This window comes from Microcebus murinus, chromosome 1 (assembly GCF_040939455.1).
Source record: "Microcebus murinus isolate Inina chromosome 1, M.murinus_Inina_mat1.0, whole genome shotgun sequence".
Taxonomy (NCBI): Eukaryota; Metazoa; Chordata; class Mammalia; order Primates; family Cheirogaleidae; genus Microcebus; species Microcebus murinus.
This window is the reverse complement of record NC_134104.1, coordinates 68469342-68495533: the sequence shown is the minus strand read 5'-3', so window position 1 is coordinate 68495533 and position 26192 is coordinate 68469342. Positions and strand designations below refer to the sequence as shown.

At 39.8% G+C, this 26192-nt stretch overlaps 2 protein-coding genes across 4 annotated transcripts in view; one reads left to right on the top strand and one right to left on the bottom strand.

Moving 5' to 3' along the window:
* The window catches only part of FBXO45 (F-box protein 45), a 17256-nt gene extending 5806 nt beyond the window's left edge, over window positions 1-11450 (bottom strand). Inside the window, exons 1-2 of the mRNA XM_012780341.3 lie at window positions 11129-11450; window positions 2057-2413 (exon numbers count right to left, since the gene is read on the bottom strand). Of these exons, the coding sequence (XP_012635795.1) occupies window positions 2057-2413; window positions 11129-11434 (663 nt within the window). The 5' untranslated portion in view covers window positions 11435-11450. The remainder of the gene's footprint in view (window positions 1-2056; window positions 2414-11128) is intronic.
* On the top strand, window positions 11213-26192 carry WDR53 (WD repeat domain 53). Of its 3 annotated transcripts, none has more exons than XM_076002685.1 (3): window positions 11213-11296; window positions 19097-19594; window positions 22707-26192. In XM_076002685.1, the coding sequence occupies exons 1-3, from the start codon at window positions 11252-11254 to the stop codon at window positions 23301-23303; spliced, it is 1140 nt and encodes a 379-aa protein (XP_075858800.1). In that variant the 5' UTR covers window positions 11213-11251; the 3' UTR covers window positions 23304-26192. The 3 variants fall into 3 exon arrangements, with proteins under 3 accessions (XP_075858800.1, XP_012635792.1, XP_020142473.1); XM_012780338.2 differs by lacking the exon at window positions 11213-11296 and adding an exon at window positions 11788-11896; XM_020286884.2 differs by lacking the exon at window positions 11213-11296 and having other exon boundaries at window positions 19486-19619.

Below are 26192 nucleotides of genomic sequence, written 5' to 3'. Positions count from 1 at the left end.
TGTAGTCCCAGCTAAAAAAAAATAAAAATAAAAATAAAAAAAAAAGAACCAAATAAAAATGCTAGAGCTAAAGAGTACAATAAGCAAAATTTATTAGCCCAACTCAATAGCAGAGTTCATAGCAGAAGAATCTATGAACTTGAAGATACAGCAATAGAAACTAATCCAAAGAATAGAGAGAAACAGGTTGTGGGAAAAAACACAGCTTCTGAGGCACAGAGACAAGGACAATATCAAGCAGTCCAATTTACATTAAATGTAAATGCACTAAACACTCAAAAGGCAGACTGTAACACTGGGTTAGATAAACAGCAAGACCCAATTATTTGCTGTCTAGGAGACCCACTTTAAATACAAAGACCTACTGAAAATAAAAGGTATGCCTAGATTCTAGAAAGGATGGAGAAAAGGCCTAGATTCTAGAAAGGATGGAGAAAAGGGATACTATTCTTGAAGTAATGGTGATTGATGGTGAGATAATTATTTAAAGAATGGTTATTTGCAATAGTCAGCAAGCATAAGAAAACTGGAGTGGCTATATTAATCAGACAAAACAGACTTGAAGACAAGAAATATTATTAGAGTTAAAGAAGGTCATTTCATAATGATAAAATAATTAATCAGGTAGGAAGACATATCAATTAGAAATGTATATGCACCTAATAAAGGAGCTCCAAAATACACAAAGCAAAAACTGACAGAACTGAAAGAAGAAATAGATGAATTAGCAAGCACAGTTAGAGATTTCAATATTCTTCTCAGCAAATGACAGAAAGAATAAAGAAAAAACAGTAACTATATAGAAGACTTGAATGCTATCAACCAACTTGGCCTGTTGTTTACAGAATATTTCATCCAACAAAAGAATTTACAGTCTTTTCAAGCACACATGAACACTCAAGACAGACCACATGCTGGGGATAAAATACGTCAATACATTTAAAAGGACTGAAACTATGCAGAGTATATTCTCTGAAAAAACGATGACTTAAGGACTTTCACTACAAAATAATCACAAAGGTAGTGATAGGACTTTCTCCTCAATGATTATTAAGACTAGATACCCTTCTCCTTCAGGGTATTTGCAGACCCTAAAAGGACATTGAGGAAAGGATTCTAGGAAAGAAAATCATTCCATATTTTATACCTCAGAATATGGGATATATTTTTAGTTCTTCTATTTTCATATGCCTGACTTGAGGTCATTACTGAGGCTAGAGCTTTCAAGCTACATGTGGCTCTGAAATGTGTAATCTATAGTTCCTTAAGACTTCCAATTTCTTATCAGATTTTTGTATATTACACTCTGCCAAGTCTATGGTAATAATATGGCTTTTACAAATAGGAACTACATCACAGCTTCTGTGGCTGTCAAAAAAAAAGAAAGAAAGAAACTATAATTTTGACTCTAGAATCAAATGAAAATGGCTTAAGGCTAAGATGAAATAATAAAAAATGCAGCAGTTTGCCTGAAACTTACTTGTCTCTACAGATACCACTAATGCTTCCACGGACATTGATTCCACAAACAGATTAATAAGTAGCAGAGGGTGAGTATGAATATGTAAGGATACAGGTGCATTTGTTGGGTTAGGTGCCTAAAAAAAGATTTGAATGTGCTATGACATAGGAAAGCTGACAATCTAGAGCATGAGTTGGCAAATTACAGCCCCTGGACCAAATGTGTCCTGTAGCCCATAAATAAGATCTTACTGGAATATAGCCATGTTCATTCATTTACATATTATCTATGACTGTCTTTGTGCTATAACAAGAGTTGAAAGTTGTGACAGAGACCATATGGACTGCAAAGCCTAAAATATTGACTATCTGGCCCTGTACAGAAGTTTGCCAACCCTTGATCTAGAGCAAAGATGGGTTGCTCAAGCTTGAATATGTATTAGGAAACAAATATTGAGACACATCATTTATACCATTTATTTAAAAATTACCAAAAAAAAACTAGAAAGCTGCTATATAAAAATTTGTAAATTTAAAACAAATTAAGGCATGATTTGACAAAGGCCCACACCTAAGAAAATACCCAGTTTCTCACCTGATATTTTGGCGCATTGTTGCACTGTGGAAAACTGCCATTGACTTCCCCATTATGTAGTAGATTATTGTCCACCAGATTCCAGCCCCAGCTCTGGTCATCACTGCCTAGCAATGCCACATAACCTTGGCACTGCATGGGGGCCCGTTTCGTAGCAATTCCAATAACTGCCACAGTGCCCAGAGGGCCCTCCCACCACACTTCCCATGCATGGCGGCCCTCACTGAAACCAATCTTGGTCCTTGCACCATCAGTGCTCTGAGCGATGGGGTTTCGATGTAAAGTAAAGCCATTCTTCTTAATGTATACATTCCTGGAGCAGTCATTAGTGCTGAAGGCATGTTGGAAAGCCCGTACCTGAAAAGATCAGAAACAGACCAAAGAAATACAAATTTTATTTTTCTTAAATATTAAAAGGTACCCAAACTTCAGGTTATATGTCTTTAAATAATGAAGTTATATATTTTTAAATAACACAAGTCTTTTCAAATAATGGCTAAATTTTGGGATGCCAAACTAACCTAATAAATTATATAACATTAAAAATCACTGCCAACTGTTTCATCACTGATCAAAATTCTAAATTACAGTATAATTTCTCGAAATAGACTTTTATTTATTTATTTATTTATTTATTTGAGACAGAGTCTCACTCTGTTGCCCAGGCTAGAGTGAGTGCCGTGGCGTCTGCCTAGCTCACAGCAACCTCAAACTCCTGGGCTCAAGCAATCCTGCTGCCTCAGCCTCCCGAGTAGCTGAGACTACAGGCACGTGCCACCATGCCTGGCTAATTTTTTCTATATATATTAGTTGGCCAATTAATTTCTTTCTATTTATAGTAGAGACGGGGTCTCACTCTTGCTCAGGCTGGTTTCCTGACCTCAAGCAATCTGCCCGCCTCGGCCTCCCAGAGTGCTAGGATTACAGGCGTGAGACACCACACCCGCCCCAAATAGACGTCTTAAACCATCAAAAGATATATAAAAGATTCAATCCAAGGAGCAGGATTAAAAAAAAATCATAAAGGTATACACAAGAATCCTTAGAGATTATACTGAAATGTTTACGGATAAAATGATGATACCTGGAAATTGCTTTGAAATATTGCTTTGAAGTGGGAGAGGGTAAATATGCAAATATGAAAATAGACTCGCTGTGAATAATCATTGGAAAAGCTTGGCAATAGGTATAGGGAAGTTCATCAAACTATTTTCTCTACTTTTGTTTACATTTGATATTTTTATATCAAAAAGAGACGCACAGTTTTCATATTGCCACCAATGCTATCATCAAAAAGAATATTTTATGTAAAATAGAGACCTCAGTAATAACAGGTCTAAAGTTTATGAAAAATTTTAGTAACTACAAACTACCTTAGATCTTCAGCATACTTGCTTGGTACTACTCATACACTAAAACATCACAACTCTCATTTACCAAATTAAATAATCCTCTAGAATTTATAGGAATAGTCATAAGAGCAGCTAGCAACAAGACAGGTGAGTTGACGTTTAAGTAAATATAAGTTTTTTAAGTTTCCAAAATAAAGACAGTATGAAAACAGCTTTTCTATACAAGTAATAACAATTTCTCATACTTTTATAATTTAAAACTTTTTTTATATCCCTACTTTACTTTATTCAAAGTACCCCAAAGCAGAAGACTGGGACTTTAGTTAACCTGAGAATTCAACTCTAGAGTCATAGAATGCCAGCATTAGAAAGGCCCTTAAAGTTCACCCAGACCAACTCAGGGATAGCAACAGCTAGTTAGTGCAGGAGCCACAAAGATAAGTCAGGACCCAGTCCCCTCCTCCCCCCATCACCTGTTCATTTACCATTAGCCAATACTTACTGTTTCATTGTTGTACTACAGAGCAGAGATATTTAAAAAAAAAAAAAAAAAAAATGGGCCGGCCCCGGTGGCTCATGCCTGTAATCCTAGCACTCTGGGAGGCCGAGGCAGGTGGATTGCTCGAGGTCAGGAGTTCAAAACCAGCCTGAGCAAGAGCGAGACCCTGTCTCTACCATAAATAGAAAGAAATTAATTGGCCAACTAATATATATAGAAAAAATGAGCCGGGCATGGTGGCACATGCCTGTAGTCCCAGCTACTTGGGAGGCTGAGTTAGAAGGATTGCTTGAGCCCAGGAGTTTGAGGTTGCTGTGAGCTAGGCTGACGCCACGGCACTCACTCTAGCCTAGGCAACAAAGCAAGACTCTGTCTCAAAAAAAAAAAAGAATCACTTGTTTCAGGTATTCCATGTATTTATAAGGAATATTTATAAGGAGGCTGTAAAATTAAGTAGTCCTAAATTTTTTCCTATCTGCTCCTATTATATATAACACACTTTAAAGCACTAAAAGATCAGAACATAAGATTAAATGGGGCAGCCGGGCACGGTGGCTCACGCCTGTAATCCTAGCACTCTGGGAGGCCGAGGCGGGCGGATTGCTCGAGGTCCGGAGTTCGAAACCACCCTGAGCAAGAGCGAGACCCCATCTCTATTCTAAATAGAAAGAAATTAATTGGCCAACTAACATATACAGAGAAAATTAGCCGGGCATGGCGGCGCATGCCTGTAGTCCCAGCTACTTGAGAGGCTGAGGCAGAAGGATTGCTTGAGCCCAGCAGTTTGAGTTTGCTGTGAGCTAGGCTGGAGCCACGGCACTCACTCTAGCCTGGGCAACAAAGCGAGACTCTGTCTCAAAAAAAAAAAAAAAAAAAAAAAAAAAAGATTAAATGGGGCAGAGCCAAGTACGGTAGCTCATACCCATAATCCCAGCACTTTGGAAGGCTGAGGCAAGAGAATTGCTTGAGGCCAGCAGTTCAAGCTCAGCCTGGGCAACACAGAGAGATTCTGTCTCTATAAATAAATAAATAAATAAATAAATAAATAAATTAGCCTGGCATGGTAGCACATGCCTATAATCCTAGCTACTTGGGAGGCTGAGGTGGAAGGATCATTCATGCTCAGGAGTTCAAAGCTACAGTGAGCTATGATTGTTCCACTGCACTTAGCCTGGGCAACAGAGCAAGACCCCGTCTCAAAAAATAAAAATTAAAAAAAGGATAAATCGGTGAGAAAAATGTACTTAAAATATTAAGTATTGTCTAAATAACTCAAGAAACTATCAAAAGAATTAATTCATTATAAAATATTTAATTAATACTTTCCTATGCCTAGTCCGTAATTCTTGTAAATTCCAGTTGTTTTTCTCTTCCTCTTATCACAGTGACACTATTAAAAACCTCTTCCTTAAACTTCTATGACATCTTCCTATTTCCCAGGACTGATCCTCTATTATATTATTTCTTAGTGACCACCCTTCCTCTGCCCCCCGTAAAAATTTCCAAAGTTGTTTGCCCTCTACCTGAATTCTTTCCAGATTTGTCTTCCTAAAACAGCATCTTTATCATATCTCATCCCAGTTCAATAACCTTTGATAGTTCCATACTTAGTACATGTCAATTGCAAATTCTTCTGCCTAGCTTTCAAAGCCTTCCAGACCTGATGCCTCCTATTTCCCTTTCTACCTTGATGTTGTTTTCTTTGTCTATAGTACCATTACCTGCTTTCTTCCTCTCACATATCCTCTAAGATCACATCCAGGAAGCTATTCTTTCTTTTTGAGACAGGGTTTCACTCTGTTGTCCGGGCTAGAGTGCAGTGGCATCATCATAGCTCACTGCAACCTCAAACACATGGGTTCAAGCGATCCTCCTGCCTCAGCCTCGAGTAGCTCAGACTACAGGTATGTGACACCACATGTGGCTTTATTTATTTATTTATTTGGTCTTGCTATGTTGCTTAGGTTGGTCTTGAATTCCTGGTTCAAGCAATCCTTCTGCCGCAGCCTCCCAAAGTGCTAGGATTATAGGTATAAGCCACTGTGCCTGGCCCCATGAAGCTATTCTTAAGACACTCAATCCCCCTCATTTCTTTCTCCTTAATTCCTACCCACCATTGTCTGTACCACATAACACCTAATTCTGTAGATCTTATTTTCTACCACATCTCTAACCACTTGATTTTAGTAAAAGATATCTTACAAACAAAACAGGTTTTGTTTTTGTTTTTAGGTTTAATCTAAATCAATCAAACCTCTATAGGAAATATGGAAGACAGAAAAACATGTTAAGCAATACCATGGGAATGCAATCAGCAAAATTCAGGCAGAAGGTAAACAATCTGGTTTCTTCAACAAATAAGCTGCAGAGGTGGAGGAGAAAGCAAGTGAATCTGTAGATTAACATAACCTTAAGAGACATACCACCCTTTGCCATGGTAACCTTATACATATCTTGATTAAATAAACTATAAATTAAAAATGTAACATTTGGCAGGGTGCAGTGGGGCCCATGCCTATAATCCTAGCACTCTGAGAGGCTGAGGCCTGAGGGTAGCTTGAGGTCATGAGTTTGAGACCAGCCTGAGCAAGAGTGAGACCCAACTCTACTAAAAATAGAAAGAAATTAGCCAGGCAACTAAAAATAGAAACAAAAATTAGCCTGAAGATCAAGGATCGCCTAAGCCCAGGAGTTTGAGGTTGCTGTGAGCTAGACTGACACCACGACACTCCCTCTAGCCTGGGCAACAAAGCGAGACTCCAAGACTCCAATTTGAACATTGCATTTTTGATATTAAGGAATTATTGTTAATTTCTTTTTAGATATGATAATGATATCGTGATTATGTTAAGTGTCCTTATTTTTTATAGACAGATACTGAAAAATACAGGTGAAATGGGAAAATAAATACCAGATTATAACCTGATAGAAGTGTTTAAAAGTAAATAATAAAATTTAAAATATTATGAAAAATAAAAAATTAAAAAATAAATACCAGATTAATAAATTAAAACAATTGTTAGTTTCTGTCTCATGGTCTCATGCACAACCTGAATTTTATGTTATAACCAGCTGTGTTAAGATCTAGCTTAGGCTCTCAGTCTGAAATTTAGAGAATCACAGTTAGATGCCAAGTATGACTGGAATAATTAATGCTATTTGGTGGCATGTAAAACATGAACTTTTTTTTTTTTTTTTTTGAGACAGAGTCTCGCTTTGTTGCCCAGGCTAGAGTGAGTGCCGTGGCATCAGCCTAGCTCACAGCAACCTCAATCTCCTGGGCTCAAGCAATCCTGTTGCCTCAGCCTCCCGAGTAGCTGGGACTACAGGCATGCACCACCATGCCTGGCTAATTTTTTCTATATATATTAGTTGGCCAATTAATTTCTTTCTATTTATAGTAGAGATGGGGTCTCCCTCTTCTTCAGGTTGGTTTCGAACTCCTGAGCTCAAATGATCCACCAGCCTCATCCTCCCAGAGAGCTAGGATTGCAGGCGTGAGCCACTGCGCCCGGCCTAAAACACAAACTTTTTTTGTTTGTTTGTTTGTTTGTTTGTTTTTGAGACAGAGTCTCGCGTTGTTGCCCAGGCTAGAGTGAGTGCCATGGCGTCAGCCTAGCTCACAGCAACCTCAATCTCCTGGCTCAAGCAATCCTTTGCCTCAGCCTCCCAAGTAGCTGGGACTACAGGCACGCGCCACCATGCCCGGCTAATTTTTTTAATATATATATATATATATATATATATATATATATATATATATATATATATATTAGTTGGCCAATTAATTTCTTTCTATTTATAGTAGAGACGGGGTCTCGCTCTTGCTCAGGCTGGTTTTGAACTCCTGACCTCGAGCAATCCGCCCGCCTCGGCCTCCCAGAGAGCTAGGATTACAGGCGTGAGCCACCACGCCCAGCCTAAAACAAGAACTTTTAAAAAAGAAAGCTCCTAAATAGACTGACCAACTCCAAACACTTTCCAGTTTTATGCTATTGCAAACTTGTTCCCATTCTTCTCTATTACCCAGACTCCTTGGAAATTCTGTTTGACTCCTCTGTCTTCCTCATCTCACTCACCCAGTCAGCTGTCCACCTATGTAGACTTGTTCTCTGCAACAGTGCTCCTAGCCATCCCCTTCTCTCCTCTACATATCTGTTCAGGTCTTAAGCATCTCTAGTACAGGAACTCACTAAACCCTGCCCTCTCCAAATTCATCTAATTGCCTATTCTTTTTACAGCACAGCTTTTGTCACTCCCTATTCAAGCTTCCATAGTTTCTAACTGTAGAACACAGCCCAAACTATAGACTGAAGACTGTATTTCAAGCCCCTCCCTGATATATCTAGCTCTAGCTTATCTTTACAAACATATTTCCCATGACTTACTATTATTCAATCTAACTAAACTATTTTGTATCTTTAGCCTAGACCTCTCCTCTTAGGTTCCAACCTCTAAAACCTGCCTACCTAAAATCTCTCGTAAGTCTCATTAACACTGTAAATTCTACTCTACCAAAACTAAACTCACTGCCATTCCTCCAAAATCTAGCTCAAGTGATCTATTTTGTGAGCCCAATACCTAGGAGTCATCCTTAGCACCTCCCTCTTCCTCACCCCTATTTCAAATCTATTGCCAAGTTCTGCAGATTTTATTTCCTAAATTTTTCTCCATATTCTCTACTACCTACTTCCTAATTGATCTAACATACTTAAGGTTCCCCTCCAACCTGTTCACCGTACTGAAGTCAGAAATAACCTCTTAAAAATGCAAAATAAGCATATTACCAATACCCACATCCATAAATCTCTCTTGCTTACAATTCAAAATTGCTTTCCTATAGTTTGGCCCCAGTCCACTTCTACCATGTTATCTCAAACAGGCATTACCTCTGCTCTTTATGCTCCAGCCATACTGACATATTTTCTGTCCCTAATACTCTCAAGGTTCCCTCCTGGAAGACTGTTCTCTCTCCCCTTGGCCTATTTATTGTTACCCTTCCAGTCTTAGTTCATGCATCATTTCCTCTGAGAAAACCTTTCCTGACCACCCTACCTAAGTCAAATCCTCCATTACTGACACTCAAAGCACTAACTATCTCTCCTTCATACTACTTACCAGATGCAGTTTTATATCTGGGTGATTATTTGGTTAACATTCATTCCCCCCACTAGACTGTAAGCTCCATAAGGCAAGGCAGCTTTGAGAGTTTCTGTCTGTTTTATCTGTCATTGCATCTGCAAAACTCAGTACAGTCCCTGGCATTAATTTTTTTTTAAATAAAAATATATGTTATACAAACCTTTTGCTTTCCTCTTGTCCTTCAGTTCAGAGTACTTCCTCTTCCTAAAATATTTAAATCTTCCTCTTCTTTAGAATTCAGCACAAATTCAGCACAACCTCAACCTTCCCCAATCCTCCACTCAACTTAGAAATTTCTCTCTTCACTGAACTTCTAGTATACTTTTTTATGTCTCAAGCAGTAAGGAGCAAATTCTACCATGTATTACATTTATGTCTGCACACTTTTTTCTCCTCTACTAGATTGAGGACTTCTCTACCAGACTATCTGATGTCTTTTGAATTAATATTTTATCCTCAAGATAATCAAGAAAAGTCCTGCAACATCTTAAAGAATGTGCTTAGTACAAGTCTACAATACCTATAGTGAACATAGTAGAAGGGCAAAGTATTAAAAACTTAAGAAAGCAAAAATATCTCTGGAAGGATACAAAAGAAATAGTAACACAGGTTGCCTCCACGGGCAAAAGGAAGACATTTTCCTTAATATCATTTTGCTTCTATTGAAGCTTGACTCACACGGACAAATGATCTATTACATATTATTATATGAATCTTGATTCGTAAACAGTTCTATTACAATTACAAAAAAAGTCTTAGTTTAATATACTTAAAAACAATGAACTTTATGGAAAAATAAAAACTAAATAAAACTTATAAAACCTACACATTTATCAGGCAAATTAGGAGAAAACTGCAATATTCTGCACTCACCTATATAAATTACCAGTATCCACTGAGCATCTACCATGTACAAATAGTCCTAGTAAATTAATGTTATTTCACTTAATATAAAAACTTGAAAGCTGACATATTTCACAGCAATGTTTGTTATCTTGTTAAACTGAAATCTTTTTTATTATAGAATAAATATTACATCTATTTCACACAAAAAAATTTCTACTTCTTATTCTTCGCACCTCATCGGTAATCTAGCATTCAAAAGGAATGTTTTCCCTTTTCCAGTTACTAATGTATTTTTTATGTTTACTACACTTAGGTCAGACCTCATCTTCTCTTATATATGGCCCTTGACCACTTCTATACCAAATAGCTGTCAGCCATCCAACTGAACCCAAGCCCAAGGCTCTTTGATTGGATGATGTGGAGAATCCTTGCAGCCCTATCACAACCTGTTACTTGATATTTTTATTTTGTATATGAAGATGGCAGAAATATGCACCAGAAGCTAGAAGAAAAAAAGGAAGCAGCAAAACTGGAATCAACACATGACATAACAAATGGAAGAGAAGAGATATACCATCAAGGTGGAACTATGAAAAAGTTAGCAAGAAGTAGCCAAAATTGTAGCACAAGGCAATATTATGATGGTTAAGCGGTACTGATGGGAGGATTTTGTATAAAACTGTATCTTAAAAGTTAGCAGGATGCCTAGGACCACACTCACTTGTAAGCCTGAAATACAGTGAAGAAAACTAAAGAGAACTTGGGCGAAAATAAAGATAAAATGGTTATAAATCAGAGCTTAGAAAATGTGAGATGTGGTGTGAAAGCAAATATCTTAGAAACTAAGCCCATATTAAGTCACCCGAGATAATCTAATAAAGTCTGTTTGGAGGCCAGGGAGAAAAATAGGATGAGAGCATTAAAAGGTAATGGTGGTTTGTCTTTAAGAATAAAGACTGTCAAAAGTAGAATGAGTGATGGAAAGCAGTGATGGGAAACGATCTAGTCTTCTAAAAAGTGGATCACGGAAGTGGCGTGGGTTAAGAAACAGAACTTCAATCCAAAGAAAAGAGGATCTTTATGTTCGAGGGAGGTGAGGAAGGTATTGACGGGAACCGCGGAAAGGCGGGAGGGTGAGGTGTGACGTTTGACTCAGAAGCTTAGATGAGAAGCAAAGAGAACAACGCCGAGGAGCAGGACTCGGGGCAGCGGCGTGGCCCGGGGCTCCCTCACCTTGGCCTTGTAGCTGGGCAGGTTGCAGAGGATGTCCGTGCGCAGAGCCTCTTCTGCCAGGCTGCGGGCGCACAGGCTCCGCCACACCTCGCTGTTCTCATCGCCGTGCAGGCAGCGGTACCAATGCTTGCACACCAGGGCGCAGCTCCGCAGCTCGGACAGCTCCAGGTAGGAGAACACCAACTCCAGCACCCGGCTTGGCAGCCGGCCCCCGGCCCCCGCGGACCCAGAGCCCGCGCCCGCGCCGCCGCCGCTACAGCCAGCGCCGCCCGAGGCTCCCCCAGCCCCCGGGGCCGGCGCCGCCATCACCTCACCAGCCGGCCCGAGGGCCGCCGCCACCACCGCTTCGCCCCGTCTCTGCTCGGAAGGCCAAGCCTCGCCTAGCGAACCGAGCAGCTCGCTCACCGCCCCTTTCAGTGCCAACCGCCGGCGCCTTCACCACTCCCGCCCCTGCCCGGGGGCGTTCGCCGCGCGCCCCGCCTCACTAAGGGCAGACGCACCGGCCGCACGGGCGTCCTCCGCCCCTCCCCCGCGGCTCAGCGCGGGGGCCGGAACCGCCCGACACGTCTGGCCTTTCCGCGGCCCGCCCGTGGCTCCGCCATGCGGGTTGAGGGCACGAAGCAAGGGCGCACGCCCAGCCGCTCGCGGTTCCTCTCGGCCCCGGATGTGACTGTTTGGCTGAGGCGCCTCGCGCCTTACGCTCGATAGGATTGGGCGCCCACTGGTGAGGTCATCACCAGGCGCCCAGGAGGGGAGCGGGAACCGCAGGTATGAGGCTGGCGCGGGTGGGTTTGGGGCTTCTGCTCCAGTCCCTTTTCCTCTTTGTGGTTTAGTGGCCTCGCGTCTGTTCTCCCGGGCCCCTTCTCCTAGGACGCTTCCTTGTGTCAGTTAGGTCCTTGCTTCAGACTCAAACTTGACGCATGAAACTTTTCTCTGCTAGCCAATTCCTAGTTCCTCTACCTTCTGCTTGAATTGAATCGTTTTCCTTTACCTCGGGTCGTCTTTTCCTGGTCAGGCCTCGTTTTTCCTAACTGTGCTTATCAGAACGTTTATCCCAGTGTGCATTCGGAAAGTAAAGTGGCTACATTTAACAAACACCCCCCCCCCCAAAAAAAAAAAACAACGTTTACATAACCTTAACGTGCCATTTGAGTGCTAATTAAGTTCTGCATTCTTTCGGACATTTTTCCAGGTCCACCACTTAGTAGGCAGATTAAGGCAATGTGTTTTAATTCAATTAAACATTCCAATAGGGAAAATGAAGTGAGTTAGAATTACAGTTTCTTGGAAGGGAAAGAATTTTAGCATTATTTGGTCATACTACGTTTTCCTAAGTGGCCCAAAAGGTTTTCCGAGAGCCTTTAAAGAACGGTTAGTAGAAGAATAATAACCATCACATGAGTCACAGTGGGAATCAGGCTCTATACTGAGTCTATTACACGATTTTTACTCCCCCCACCCTCCTACACAGGTTTTTATATGCGTAATTCTCAAAACACCTCTAAGAGGTAAGTAATTATTACAATAATAGGGTTCACAGACTCCCTTAGTCAACACTAGTGTCTTGCAACATTTATGTAGTAAGAATTCTTTCCTGAAGCTTCTCACTGTGTATAAACCATTGCTTGGTCTCTAGCAAAAACAAAAGAACAGCAGCTACCTTCCCTACTCTCTGATATGGTATTTGATTATTACTTCTTCCCAGATGTCTTTTGCACCAAGCTCAGTAACCCTAATTCTTTTCATTCTTACCAATGTTTTTTGGTGTTTTTTTTTTTGAGACAGAGTCTCCCTTAGTTGCCCAGGCTAGAGTGAGTGCCATGGCGTCAGCCTAGCTCACAGCAACCTCAAACTCCTGGGCTCAAGCGATCCTCCTACATCAGCCTCCCAAGTAGCTGGGACTACAGGCATGCGCCACCATGCCCAGCCAATTTGTTCTATATATATTAGTTGGCCAATTAATTTCTTTCTAGTTTTAGTAGAGACGGGGGTCTCTCTCTCTTGCTCAGGCTGGTTTCGAACTCCTGACCTCGAGCAATCCACCCACCTCGGCCTCCCAGAGAGCTAGGATTACAGGCGTGAGCCACTGCACCCGGCCCTTACCAATGTTAATGCCACATCCCTTTAATCATTTTGGTTGCTATCCAGCTTCTCTAAGACTAGCTTTAGAAAACCAAAACCTGTGAAGAAAAGTTGACCTATACTGACTATAGTGATGGTGATTATCTCTAAGATTATATTTCTTGAATATTGGACCAAGTTTTGTCTGAAAAGTTTTATTTCTTTTAAATCTTCAAGGCTAAGTAGAGTTGGTCCATCTGAGAAGTGAGTAAACAACCAGGTAGAATGAATAGCTTGAAAGGCACCGAGCAAGAAAAGGACAGTGAAGTATGACTAGAGCAAAGTTTTGAGAGTAGAGATTGTTCAGTTATTAGAGACTTTGGCCTTTGTCCTCTCTGTCACACTATTGGGTGAGGTAAAGCCTTTGAAGAATCCGATGAGATAATTCTGGTGCTGATCTAGTCCAGTCATTGAGGTGACTTTCTTTTTTGTTTGTTTGTTTTGAGACAGAGTCTCACTTTGTTGCCCAGGCTAGAGTGAGTGCCGGCCGTGGCATCAGCCTAGCTCACAGCAACCTCAAACTCCTGGATTCAAGCAATCCTGCTGCCTCAGCCTCCCAAGTAGCTGGGACTACGGGCATGTGCCACCATGCCCAGCTAATTTTTTCTATATACATTAGTAGGCCAACTAATTTCTTTCTATTTATAGTAGAGACGGGGGTCTCGCTCTTGCTCAGGCTGGTTTCGAACTCCTGACCTCGAGCAATCCACCCGCCTCAGCCTCCCAGAGTGTTAGGATTACAGGCGTGAGCCACCTCGCCCGGCCTTTTTTTTTTTTTTTTTTTTTTTTTTTTTGAGACAGAGTCTCGCTTTGTCGTCCAGGCTAGAGTGAGTGCCGTGGAAACTCCTGGGCTCAAGCAATACTTTTGCCTCAGCCTCCCGAGTAGTTGGGACTACAGGCATGTGCCACCATGCCTGGGCCTCCCGGAGTGCTAGGATTACAGGGGTGAGCCACCTCGCCCGGCCTAATTTTTTTTCTATGTATTTTTAGTTGTCCAGGTAATTTCTTTCTATTATTTTATTTTATTTTTAGTAGAGACGGGGTTTTGCTCTTGCTCATGCTGGTCTCAAACTCCTGAGCTCAAACGATCCTCCCTCTTCAGCTTCCCAAGAGTGCTAAGATTACAGGTGTGACCCACCTCGCTCGGCCTGAGGTGACTTTGACTTTCTGTGGCAGACTATTCCCCAAGTGGCCCAAGTAGAATTTCAAAGTAGGAAAAGATTACCTTTATCAATCCCTCCTTTTCTTTTTACAAATCTTTCACCTGCTCATCACCCTCCCCACCAAGCCACTTCCCCATTTTCAGTACTCTCATTCTGCCCTATTACTGTTCAGAACTGCAAACTGTGGTACTTCAGATGCTCTCAAAATACCTCACCCTTGTCTTCAAAAGAGTGTTGCATGAAAAAAAAAATTATCCCACCTTTCTCCCTCACCCACTCCATGATCTCATTGGGTGTTAGAAGGAAGGAATCTATTAACTAATTAAAGTAATTCACAGTAGGATATGATTAATGGCTGTGCTTGACCCTTGAGGCAACTACATCTGAAAAGAGAAGCTTGTTGACTTGACATGAATGTGGGAATAATGGTACTTACCTATTTCTGCTAGGCTTTCCAGTCCCAATAATAGAAAAAGAAGAAACTGGCTTACCAACTCATTTCTGAAGAATTGTTTTAGTTTGACTCAAATTTAATTACATTTCTTCCCCACTGCCCTTCTACCACACTAGTCTGATTGTTTAACTTTTTCAAATAACAGATAATTTTATGGACTAAGTAAACAAATGATTTTGTAGGCTCTAGTTGAATGTAGTTGATCAATACTCTGCATGATAAATGTTGATAGGCTAAAATGAATACCTCAGAGTGTATGGATTTTTGGAGCTTTCCCAACTCTATTTTTCTTAACATTCTCAGTAATAGATATTTATTTTTATTTTTCTGACTAGATAGGTGGCTGGGCATGGTGGCTCACATCTCTACTCCCAGTACCTTGGGGAGGCTGAAATAAGAGGATCGCTTGAGGCCAGTAGTTCAAGACCATCCTAGGCAAAAAGAAAAATTACCCTGACCGGCCTGAGCAACACAGGGATACCCTGTCGCTACAAAAAAGAAAAAAAAATAGAAAACTCAGGCAGTAGTAGTGGTACACCCCTGTAGTCTCAGCTGCTTGGGATGCTGAAGCAGGAGGATAGCTTGAGTCCAGGAGTTGGAGGTTGTGCCATTGGCATCATCATAGCTGGGTGACAGAGCAAGACCTTGTCTCAAAAAAAAAAAAGGCTGAGTGTGGTGGTTCACACTGAGGCTAAGGCAGGAGGATCATTTGAGCTCAGGAGTTTGAGACCAGCCTGAGCGAGAGCGAGACCCCGTCTCTACTGAAAAAAAAAAATAGAAAGAAATTATCTGGACAACTAAAAAATATATATAGAGAAAAAAATAACCGGCATGTTGGAGCATGTCTGTAGTTCTAGCTACTCGGGAGGCTGAGGCAGCAGGATTGCTTGAGCCCAGGAGTTTGAGGTTGCTGTGAGCTAGGCTGACGCCGTAAGAAAGTAAGAAAGAAGAAAAAGAATTTGATCTCAGAAGAGCTGAGATACAGGATAAAAGAGGGAATGCTAAACAAATAGTTAAAAAATAAAATAAAATTGATTCATCATAGCAAAATCAAAATTCTAACACAGGAAAGAGTGACCAACACCAAGATTCATAACAGTTAAACAAAACTATTTTTAACTTAAATTGCCTTTTCAATGCCTAATTCAAATTTAATATTTTAATTTAAGATAGCATCTTTATCATATAATAAGTACATACAACAGTTCTAAGCCTAAGTAATATTAATACCTTTTGCTTAAAATCTTGGTTTATCTGGAACTTTTAGCAAGAGTCTTTGATAATGTCAAAAAATTATTTAAATGCTGCTATTTCAGTACTTGTCAGCAAAAATCAAACCACCAGAGCTCCCTATCTACCTCCCTCTGAGTCATTTCCTCTCCAGGCCTCTCCTTTAAATCTTATTTGTTTCAGTATCTAGTTAATTAGTTTCCTCTGTAATTAAGTGCTTCTACTGAAATTTTAAAAAAAGTTTATTTTTATCTTATTCTCATTTTGTCATCTTAACGAAAATTGCTATATCTGATTTTGTAACTGTGTTTCTATTACCTTGATTACTAATAGATCACTGGTTTTTTGCAGTCTTATTAGTTATTTTGTGTGTGTCCTTGTGTGTGTGTCTGGAAGTGAGAGAAAATAAGCTTTGTATTGGGAATGGAAACTTTAGGCAGATGGCCAGATTATTTTAAATGATTTTTCCAAGCAATATTAAAAAATTTATCTCTGTACTATTGAAATAAATTCAAATATCTTACCTGATAATAGTAAAGCAACTCTGGCAGTTTTGCACTCAGTAAATTTTCCCTTGGCTTGTAAAATTAAAAAATTAAATTTATCCAGATAGATTTGTTTGCATCTTTTTGTTGTATAATTGTGCTGATTTCCTTTTTTGCGTTGACCAGTAGGCAGGTAAAGCACGGTAGTATTTTGTGGCAATTCTAGTCTATAAATCTGGGATTCCTAGAATCAGAAGTCTAAATTTTGCACATAAGTACTACTGTTGTATAAGTGCAGATAGATGATATTATGATTGAACATATGTAAGTACATTTAAAAGCAGTAATGACTCAGCTTTTAGTCATTTCCTGTACTTTCAAAGAAAACAAGTAAAAATGTTGTCCAGTAGAATTGTTAGAAAAGGGTCTTTGTTATTTAAAGATTCAGGATCCCTTTACATGGGATCCCATGTACAAATCCTATGAGCCAGGTGACCTTGGGCAAATTATTTAAAATTTCTGAGACTTGGTTTTATTATCTGTAAAATGGAATAATATCAGTCAGAAGGGTTGTTTTGAGAATAAAATTAGGTAATCTACTGAATAAGTCTCTTGTGGTAAGACCCAAAGGTCTGCATTTTTAACCAGTTCCCCACCCAGATGATTATTTGTATAATATATATTCTTTTCTTTTCTTTTTTTTTTTTTTTTTGAGACAGTGTCTCACTTTGTTGCCCAGGCTAGATTGAATACCATGGCATCAGCCTAGCTCACAGCAACCTCAAACTCCTGGGCTCAAGCAATCCTACTGCCTCAGCCTCCCGAGTAGCTGGGACTAAAGGCATGGGCCACCATGCCCGGCTAATTTTTTCTATATATATTAGTTGGCCAATTAATTTCTTTGTATTTATAGTAGAGAAGGGGTCTCTCTCTTGCTCAGGCTGGTTTCGAACTCCTGACCTTGAGCAATCCACCTGCCTCGGCCTCTCAGAGAGCTAGGATTACAGGCATGAGCCGTACCACGCCTGGCCTAGATTCTAAATTCTAGTGTATATTGGAGTCACCCGGAGGACTTGTTAAAACACATTGCTGGGCCCAAACCCAAGAGTTCCCAATTCAGTAGGTCTAGGGTGGGATCTGACAGTTTTTTGTTTTTTTGTTTTTGAGACAGAGTCTCACTTGTTGCCCAGGCTAGAGTGAGTGCCATGCCGTCAGCCTAGTTCAAGCAACCTCAATCTCCTGGGCTCAAGCAATCCAACTGCTTCAGCCTCCCGAGTAGCTGGGACTACAGGCATGCACCACCATGCCCAACTAATTTTTTGTATATATATTTTTAGTTGGTCAATTAATTTTTTTCTATTTTTAGTAGTGATGGGGTCTTGCTCAGGCTGGATTTGAACTTCTGACCTCAAGCAATCTGCCAGCCTCGGCCTCCCAGAGTGCTAAGAGCCACCACGCCTGGCCTGATCTGATAGTTTTTATAATAGTTGTAACAGGTTCTTAGGTGATGCTGATGCTGCTACTCTGTGAACCACACTTTGAGACCCTGGTGCAGTATATGTGGTGCCACTTTGACCAGCCTGATAAAAATAGAAAAAGTAGTAATAGGAATATTTATTGAGCATTCATTATGTACCAGGCACTATTATGTGTGCTTTACATATATTATCATTTAATCCTCCAATGATCCTATAAAATGGGTGTTGTTATTATTATCCCTATTTTATAGAGAAGAAAAGTGAGTCATGGAGAAGTTCAGTAATTTGCCCAAGTCACCCAGCTGATACCACCCTGGAGGGTCTGGTTTCAGAGCTTACTCTCGAAAACATGCAGATAGGAGGTGTAACCTGATGATTGTCTCACCCTTTCTTTAAAAGAATTTTTCCTAATTTAAAATAAGTATATTTAGTGTTTATTCTTATGTGGATCTCATGTCAAAGACTGGAGGACCGGGCTTACCTGGGGGCCTGATGACAAGGGCAGCCTTTTTTTTTGAGACAGAGTCTTGCTTTGTTGCCCAGGCTACAGTGAGTGCCATGGTGTCAGCCTAGCTCACAGCAACCTCAAACTCCTGGGCTCAAGCAATCCTCCTGCATCAGCCTCCCAAGTAGCTGGGACTACAGGCATGCGCCACCATGCCCGGCTAAATTTTTCTATATATATTAGTTGGCCAATTAATTTCTATTTATAGTAGAGACGGGGTCTCACTCTTGCTCAGGCTGCTTTCGAACTCCTGACTTTGAGCGATCCGCCAGCCTCAGCCTCCCAGAGAGCTAGGATTACAAGTGTGAGCTACCACACCTGGCCTAGGGCAGCCTTTTTATACATGTGCCACCAGTATACCACAACCTTGTGTTCAACTAGGTTTTTGTAGACTTGATCTTTAAATGACTTTTTTTTAATTGAGTTTTTAAAGATATTCTTAAAAGTATTTAAGTGAAATATTGCTTATTACATTTGTCTCCTGTCAAGTTTTTGTATAAAACATGAGATTGTTGTTTTTCCCTCCCTTCAGAGAGTCTTCTCGGCCATTATGGCAGTGAAGTGGACTGGTGGACATTCTTCTCCTGTTCTCTGCCTGAGTGGAAGTAAAGAAGGGCTAGTGGCTTCTGGAGCAGAAGGCGGAGATCTCACAACTTGGAGTGAAGATGGGACTCCTTTAGGACACATGCAATTCCAAGGAGCTGATGATGTTACCAGTGTCTTATTTTCTCCCTCCTGCCCCACCAAGCTGTATGCTGCACATGGAGAAACTATTAGTATACTGGATGTCAGGTCCCTCAAAGGTTCCCTGGACCATTTTCATGTGAATGAAGAAGAAATCAATTGTCTTTCACTGAATGAAACTGAGAACCTTCTGGCTTCTGCTGATGATTCTGGAGCAATCAAGATCCTAGACTTGGAAAATAAGAAAGTTAGCAGATCCCTGAAGAGACATTCCAATATCTGTTCCTCTGTAGGTTTTCGACCTCAGAGGCCTCAGAGCCTGGTGTCATGTGGATTGGATATGCAGGTGATGCTTTGCAGAGAGTACTTGGGTAATTTCTAAATGAAATTTGCTAACAAAATCAAATTATTCATCACATTAAATATATCTTTGCACTTTCTATTCTCTACTAACATGTCTTAACCATTTATGAACCATAAGCCTTACTTCTACATTTAATCCTAGCCTGACAAAACCTAGTAGATTTTATTCACAGAGTAATCATTAATCTTTTGGTCTTCCTTTCTCTACAGTTTAAGCCATTCCTAAAACCTGATAATTCAAATATTTCATTCTAAACATCTATTTAAACTAAGGCGAGTGCTAAAGGCAGAGTCCGTCCACCTCTCTATAAAATCTATTTGAAACAAAAAAAAGGTGGAGGGGCTGGGTCTATTTTTACTTTAAAGTTCTGGGGTATGGGGTACGTTAATTGAAATATTGTGTGTTGGTGACCAGGATCAGAGCATTGTATTCAATACTGAGTTTTGAAAGGAACATCACAAATTAGCCCAAATCCAGAGGAAGACTATCAGGAGCGAAGATATATCTAGAAACCTCATTATTCGGGGAACTGGAAGTTTTTAATTCTTAGTTTTCTTGAGGGGAAAAAATAGAATATGCTGACCTAAATAGCAGAAGTCACAGGGAAGCAGATTTTGGTTTAATGAAAGTTTTCAAATGACTTGACCTTTCTCACAGTGAGATGTGCTTCCTTTTGGGGGAATAAATCTCATTACTAGGGTCAAAATAATGACTTCTATCTGTTGAGTGCTTAGTATTTGCCAGTGCTTTACATATATTAGTTTTAATTTTAATTACATCTTCCTAAATATTCCTTTTTTATAAATAGGAAACTGAGATTCAAATTAAGTGTCCCCATAGCTACCTGACTTGGATTCAAACATCAGACTGGGCGCGGTGGCTCACACCTGTAATCCTAGCACTCTGGGAGGCCAAGGCAGGAGGATCACTTGAGATCAGGAGTTTGAGACCAGCCTGAGCAAGAGTGAGACTCCATCTCTACTAAAAATTATCCAGTCAACTAAAAATAAACAAAAAATTAGTGGGGCGTGGTGGCTCCCACTTGTAGTCCTAGCTACTCAGGAGGCTGAGTCAGGAGGATTGCTTGAGCCCAGGAGTTTGAGGTTGTGGTGATCTAGGCTGACGCCACGGCACTCACTCCAGCGTGGGCAACAAAGCCAGACTCTGTCTCAAAAAATAAAATAAAAATAATAAAAACAAACATCAGTCTCTCCAGCACCAAAGGCTGTTTTCCTCTGTGACAACAGAGATATTCGAGCAGAATATCATTAATAATGTAGTAGGAGTTTCTTGGTTTGGGAACAGGTGACTTTTAGAAAGAGAGAATCAGTTTATTAATGACCTGTGTGTCCAGCACTGTTAAGGCATTTAGTCTGTGTTCTCAGTTATATACAGTGTCTTTCTTCTAAAACTCTAGGTCTTGTTAGTAGCATCAAAGGTTTCAACTTTTTACCTCTTGGCCAGTGGTCTTTAGCACTCTCTCCTCCACCCCGCACACCTCTTATAATTTAGGAATTGATGAAGCTGGTTTTTGTTGTAACAATGACTATCCCCTTCTAAAGCTACCAGGATTTAGTAGGCAGAATCAATGGATGTTCTGCAGTGGTGGGACAGTCCCCAAACAATATAGAGTTGGCCCAACAAAAATGTCCATAGTGCCTCTGTTGAGAATTACTCTACATTTATAGGGCATAGTGACCCTACAATCTCTAAACTCCTTTTCCACTCCTGTCTTGACCAAGCCCTTTATAAACCTCCTATATTCTGCACCCTAGTGGTGATAATCCACCTATGTGGTTGTAAACACCTGTAGAAGCAGGTGGATATCAGTTGTAGTAGGCAGGTGGTACAGTGTGTCTTTGACAAGTCATTCTGTCATCCTTCAACCATACCAGTTTTTTGTCACTGGCTCATTAATTAACGAGTAGGCATGACAGTACACAATTAGGTATGCAAAAGTGACCTGTATTCTTCAGATTAGATAAGGAATGGGCATTCAGAATTTATATCTTTTTTTTTTTCTTTTCGTTTTTGGAGACAGGGTCTAACTTTGTTGCTTGGGCTAGAGTGCATTGGCATCATCATAGTTCACTGCACCTTCAGACTCCTGGGCTCAAGCAATCTTCCCACCTCAGCCTCCCAAATAGCGAAGACATTCCAGACAGGAACAAATTGGAATCCTCAGTACTTGGAAATGATTCTGGAATTGGTAAAATTTGGGATAGCTATTTAACATATTTAGATGATTTAAGTCCAATATAAAAACATTTCAGCTGCTGAAAACACTTTGAGTGCAGTTTATATTTGAATATATTAGGAGGACAGAAAATATAATCCAGGCATTATAAAGATTGTATAAGAAAGAACTGGGTACCTGCCAATACAGTGAAGTTAGCAGACTCTTGAATGTCCATTTTCCTTATGTTCATATTTTTAATAGAAACTATTTTCATGAGTTTCAACACTCATTCATTTGTGTTATATTTTCTAGTTTTTATTTATTTTACTTCAGCTTATTTCAGTTTGTACTTTGACTTCACCCAAGTAGTGATTGTTAGCTACATAGTATAATATTGTAAATCCAATTCAAAAGAATTTTTAATACTTTCCCTAATAGAATATAAATGACAAGCTAGTAGCATATGTCAATTTATAGAATAGGAACTAGATATGAGAAAGTGGGCTAAAATAGGAAAGCCTTTTTGAAAGCACAGGAACTTGAGCTTAAACTGCTAGGATGAGTAGGCAGTTCGGGTCATTTGAAAGGAAAGGCATTGTAGATAGAAATTATTCCAATGATATTCCAGATTTAGGATTATAGGCCTTTTTGCCTACAACCAACATAGACTAAAATTAACAAATTTCATTACCTTTTAATATGGTTTGTGAATCAAAAGTCATTCAAGATCTTCTTTTGTAAATTTTACCTTACTTCCCATATGCATTCTAGTTTTAGGTTCCAGGATAGCATTCCATTGGAATGTTATGGTAGCATAATACTACTTTGATGATTTTATTAGAATCTGAATAAGCACAATAGTTGAACAAAATGGCTAGAATTATATGTAACTGTGTAACTTCCTCTTATTTAAAGGTGATGCTATGGAATCTTCAAAAAGCCCGGCCACTCTGGATTACAAATTTACAGGAGGATGAAACAGAAGAAATGGAAGGCCCAGGATCACCGGGTCAACTTTTAAACCCTGCTCTAGCCCATTCTGTCTCTGTGGCATCATGTGGCAATATTTTTAGTTGTGGTGCAGAAGATGGTAAGGTTCGAGTCTTTAGGGTGATGGGAGTCAAGTGTGAACAGGAACTGAAATTTAAGGGCCACACTTTAGGGGTATCCCAGGTCTGCTTTCTGCCAGAATCCTATTTGCTGCTTTCTGGAGGTAATGATGGGAAGATAAGGTTGTGGGATGTGAGCACTGAAGTTGAGAAAAAACAGAAGAGTCCTATGAAACATATCCACAGAAAGAAAACTAAAAGAGGAACCTACACTAAGCAGGATGGAAGTACTAATGCTTCAGTAACACATGAGGAAGAACATGGCAAAATTTCACCAAAGCTAAATATTGAACATGGAGAAAAAGTGAACTGGCTCTTGGGTACAAAAATAAAGGGACACCAAAATATATTAGTAGCTGATCAAACTAGTTATATATCTCTTTATCCCTTAAATGAATGTTAAATTCAATAAAAACATTTGAAGAACTATGGCAAAACTTTTTGAGGTTAAAAAAAAAGTTCTGATTCTTCATTTAAACTGCTTTTCATATGTCAACTCATACTGTTCCATTGTATAAATTTTAAGATATTTGAACAAAAGATAATTGGATAATCCTTGATATAGTAAATGAGGTACTAAAATTTGGAGGAAGAGAACTAATATTCATTGAATACTGACCATGTGCCAGCATTTTATATATATTTCACATTCTGTTCTAAATGAAGTAGGTGATTTCTCCCATTTTAATGCCATAGGAATTAAAACTCGAGGATCCAGGAAAATTGTAGGCACAATTACTTGCCTGGAAAGGACTTTGGTTGTCTTATCAAACTTTCTGCCTTAGGGAAGCCCACATCCTGACCCAAATGCTGTCACCACATTAGTTATAACATTAGTTACTTGTGATTCCAGGATGTCATGAGGAACCTTACCAAGTTGGAGGAGGAAATCTCTTCTTGCTTGTTCTGTGTAAAGCCCAGAAGCCTCCAGCTTTGCTGCAACAATTACCTTTTGCTGTATTACCAAGAAAAGGGATCCAGGGCCAATTCGATTTAGGATATTAAGCAGTAATCCTCCATAAAAAATGCTTGGGGAGGCCAAGCGTGGTGGCTCTCACCTGTAATCCTAGCACTCTGGGAGGCCAAGGCGGGTGGATTGCTTGAAGTCAAGAGTTCAAAACCAGCCTGAGCAAGAGCGAGACCCTGTCTCTACTATAAATATAAAGAAATTAATTGTCCAACTAATATGTACAGAAAAAATTAGCCGGGCTTGGTGGTGCATGCCTATAGTCCCAGCTACTCAGGAGGCTGACGCAGCAGGATTGCTTGAGCCCTGGAGTTTGAGGTTGCTGTGAGCTAAGCAGACGCCACGGCACTCACTGTAGCGTGGGCAAAAAAGCGAGACTCTGTCTGTCTCAAAAAAAAAAAAAAAAAAATGCTTGGAGAGAGTTAACCAAAGTTCACTTGGACATGATTTTCCTGCAATTCTAGCCAATGAGAAATAAAGCATACAGAGCATTCAGTGATCAAGTAAAAACAAGTCCTATTGATTTATAAATATTGATTCATATTTTAGGTCACAGATATGTAGTGACCTAAAAATTGAGTGCATTTTTAAAAGTTTAGCTACTAAATACTTAGAATTTCTATGAAGTGTTTTTTTAATGAATGTGATACAGTGAAAAAAGTATAAGAATTGCATGCCTTCTGAATCCACAGACAAAATCTGCATCTCCTTTCAAACCTGAATTTACTCATGAATAACTGTATGTTGCACTACCAGGGATTTAATTATTGAATTCATTAAATATTATTATATTTGAGATAGATAAGATTGCAAATTGTGTTACAAGCCTATATGTGGTTAGATAAATGCAATATATTGAAGTATTTTATTAAAAACTATTAAGTTATAGGCTGGGCATGATGGCTCTAACCTGTAATCTTAGCATTTTAGGAGGCCAAGGCCAGAGGATTGCTTGATGCCAGGAATTTGCAAACAGCCTGGGCAACAGAGCCCCATCTCCACAAAAAATAAAAAATAAGCTGGGTGTGGTGGCACATACCTGTAGTCCTAGCTGCTCAGGAAGCTAAGACAGGAGGATTGCTTGAGCCAAGAGTTTGAGATTATAGTGAGCTATGATCATGCTACTGCATTCCAGCCTTGGCAACAAAGCAAAAGATCCTGTCTCTAAAAAAGAAGAAAAGAAAAAACAAAAATCTGTTAAGATGAAGTAGAATGTATTGTGATAGATGCAGGGGGTTGTATAAGTATGGACTGATAAGGAGAGCCTTTTTCCAAGATAAGACAAGATCAGGCACATGAAGGATGGTATGGCTGTAGACAAGGAGAGCCTTTTTTTTTTTTATAGGTTATTATATACTCATGAAAGAAGGAAAGTTGAATAAAGTAGGCACTTGAACTGAGATTATATTTGTCTGAAGGACTATAGTAAATACAGCTGTGGCACAGAATCCTGGGGGCTTCATCTTGCCATTTGGCCATTTGGTGGGGCTTCTTTGCAGATGTGTCCCTCGATTGGAAAACAGGAAGTAACAGGTGGCACCTCCACCAGCACAGTACCTTTCTTTCAATTTGTAGTTCTTTAAACTCAAACACTGGGGCTGACCCAAGTGTTCACAGGCAGATTCAGATTCAGAGCTAAAGTTAGGGCTGAGAGCAGTATAAGCAAATATATCTGCTGAAATTATGCATTGTAAAGACACAGGTGATAGCAAATTCCTTCCTTCTCGACTATATCTTGATTTTATTTATTTATTTTTGTTAGAGATAGTGTCCTGCTCTGTCACCCAGGCTAGAGGACAGTGGCACAATCATAGCACAAGCAATCCTCCCACAGAGTAGCCACCACACCCAGCTAATTTTCTTTTTTTTTTTATTGGTAGAAACAGTCTCGCAATGTTCCCCAGGCTGTTCTCAAACTCCTGGCCTCTCAGCAATCCTGCCTCGGCCTTCCAAAGTACTGGGATTACAGGCATAAGCCACTACACCCAGCCTCTTGTTTCTTTTATATATATCTTTTGGAAGGAGGAATTAAACCTATGGAAAAATATTTCTAATGTAAAAATACAGGATAATATACAAGGAGAATTTGGAAGGTCACAGGATTAAAGTCCTGTACCATTAAGGGTTTTGGGAAGCAGCAGGCCTCATATTCTCAAAGGTCAAACGATACCCAGGTATCAGGGGAACAACCAGAGAGTGAAAACGAGGTCATTATATATTCCTAGTGGTCTACAAGTACTCTTTATACTTTCTTTTTACTTAACTTGCTATTTCTTTATGTAATTGACATATCTGTGAAACCTACTAAACATTTTTTTCTCTTAA

Bases quoted from the DNA above. Each gene is read 5' to 3' on its own strand.
- WDR53 (XM_076002685.1), top strand. From the start codon at position 11,252: ATGCTTGCACACCAGGGCGCAGCTCCGCAGCTCGGACAGCTCCAG. The intron at 11,297-19,096 runs GTAGGAGAACAC...CCCTCCCTTCAG, and splicing joins CGCAGCTCGGACAGCTCCAG to AGAGTCTTCTCGGCCATTAT. The intron at 19,595-22,706 runs GTGATGCTTTGC...TCTTATTTAAAG, and splicing joins CATGTGGATTGGATATGCAG to GTGATGCTATGGAATCTTCA.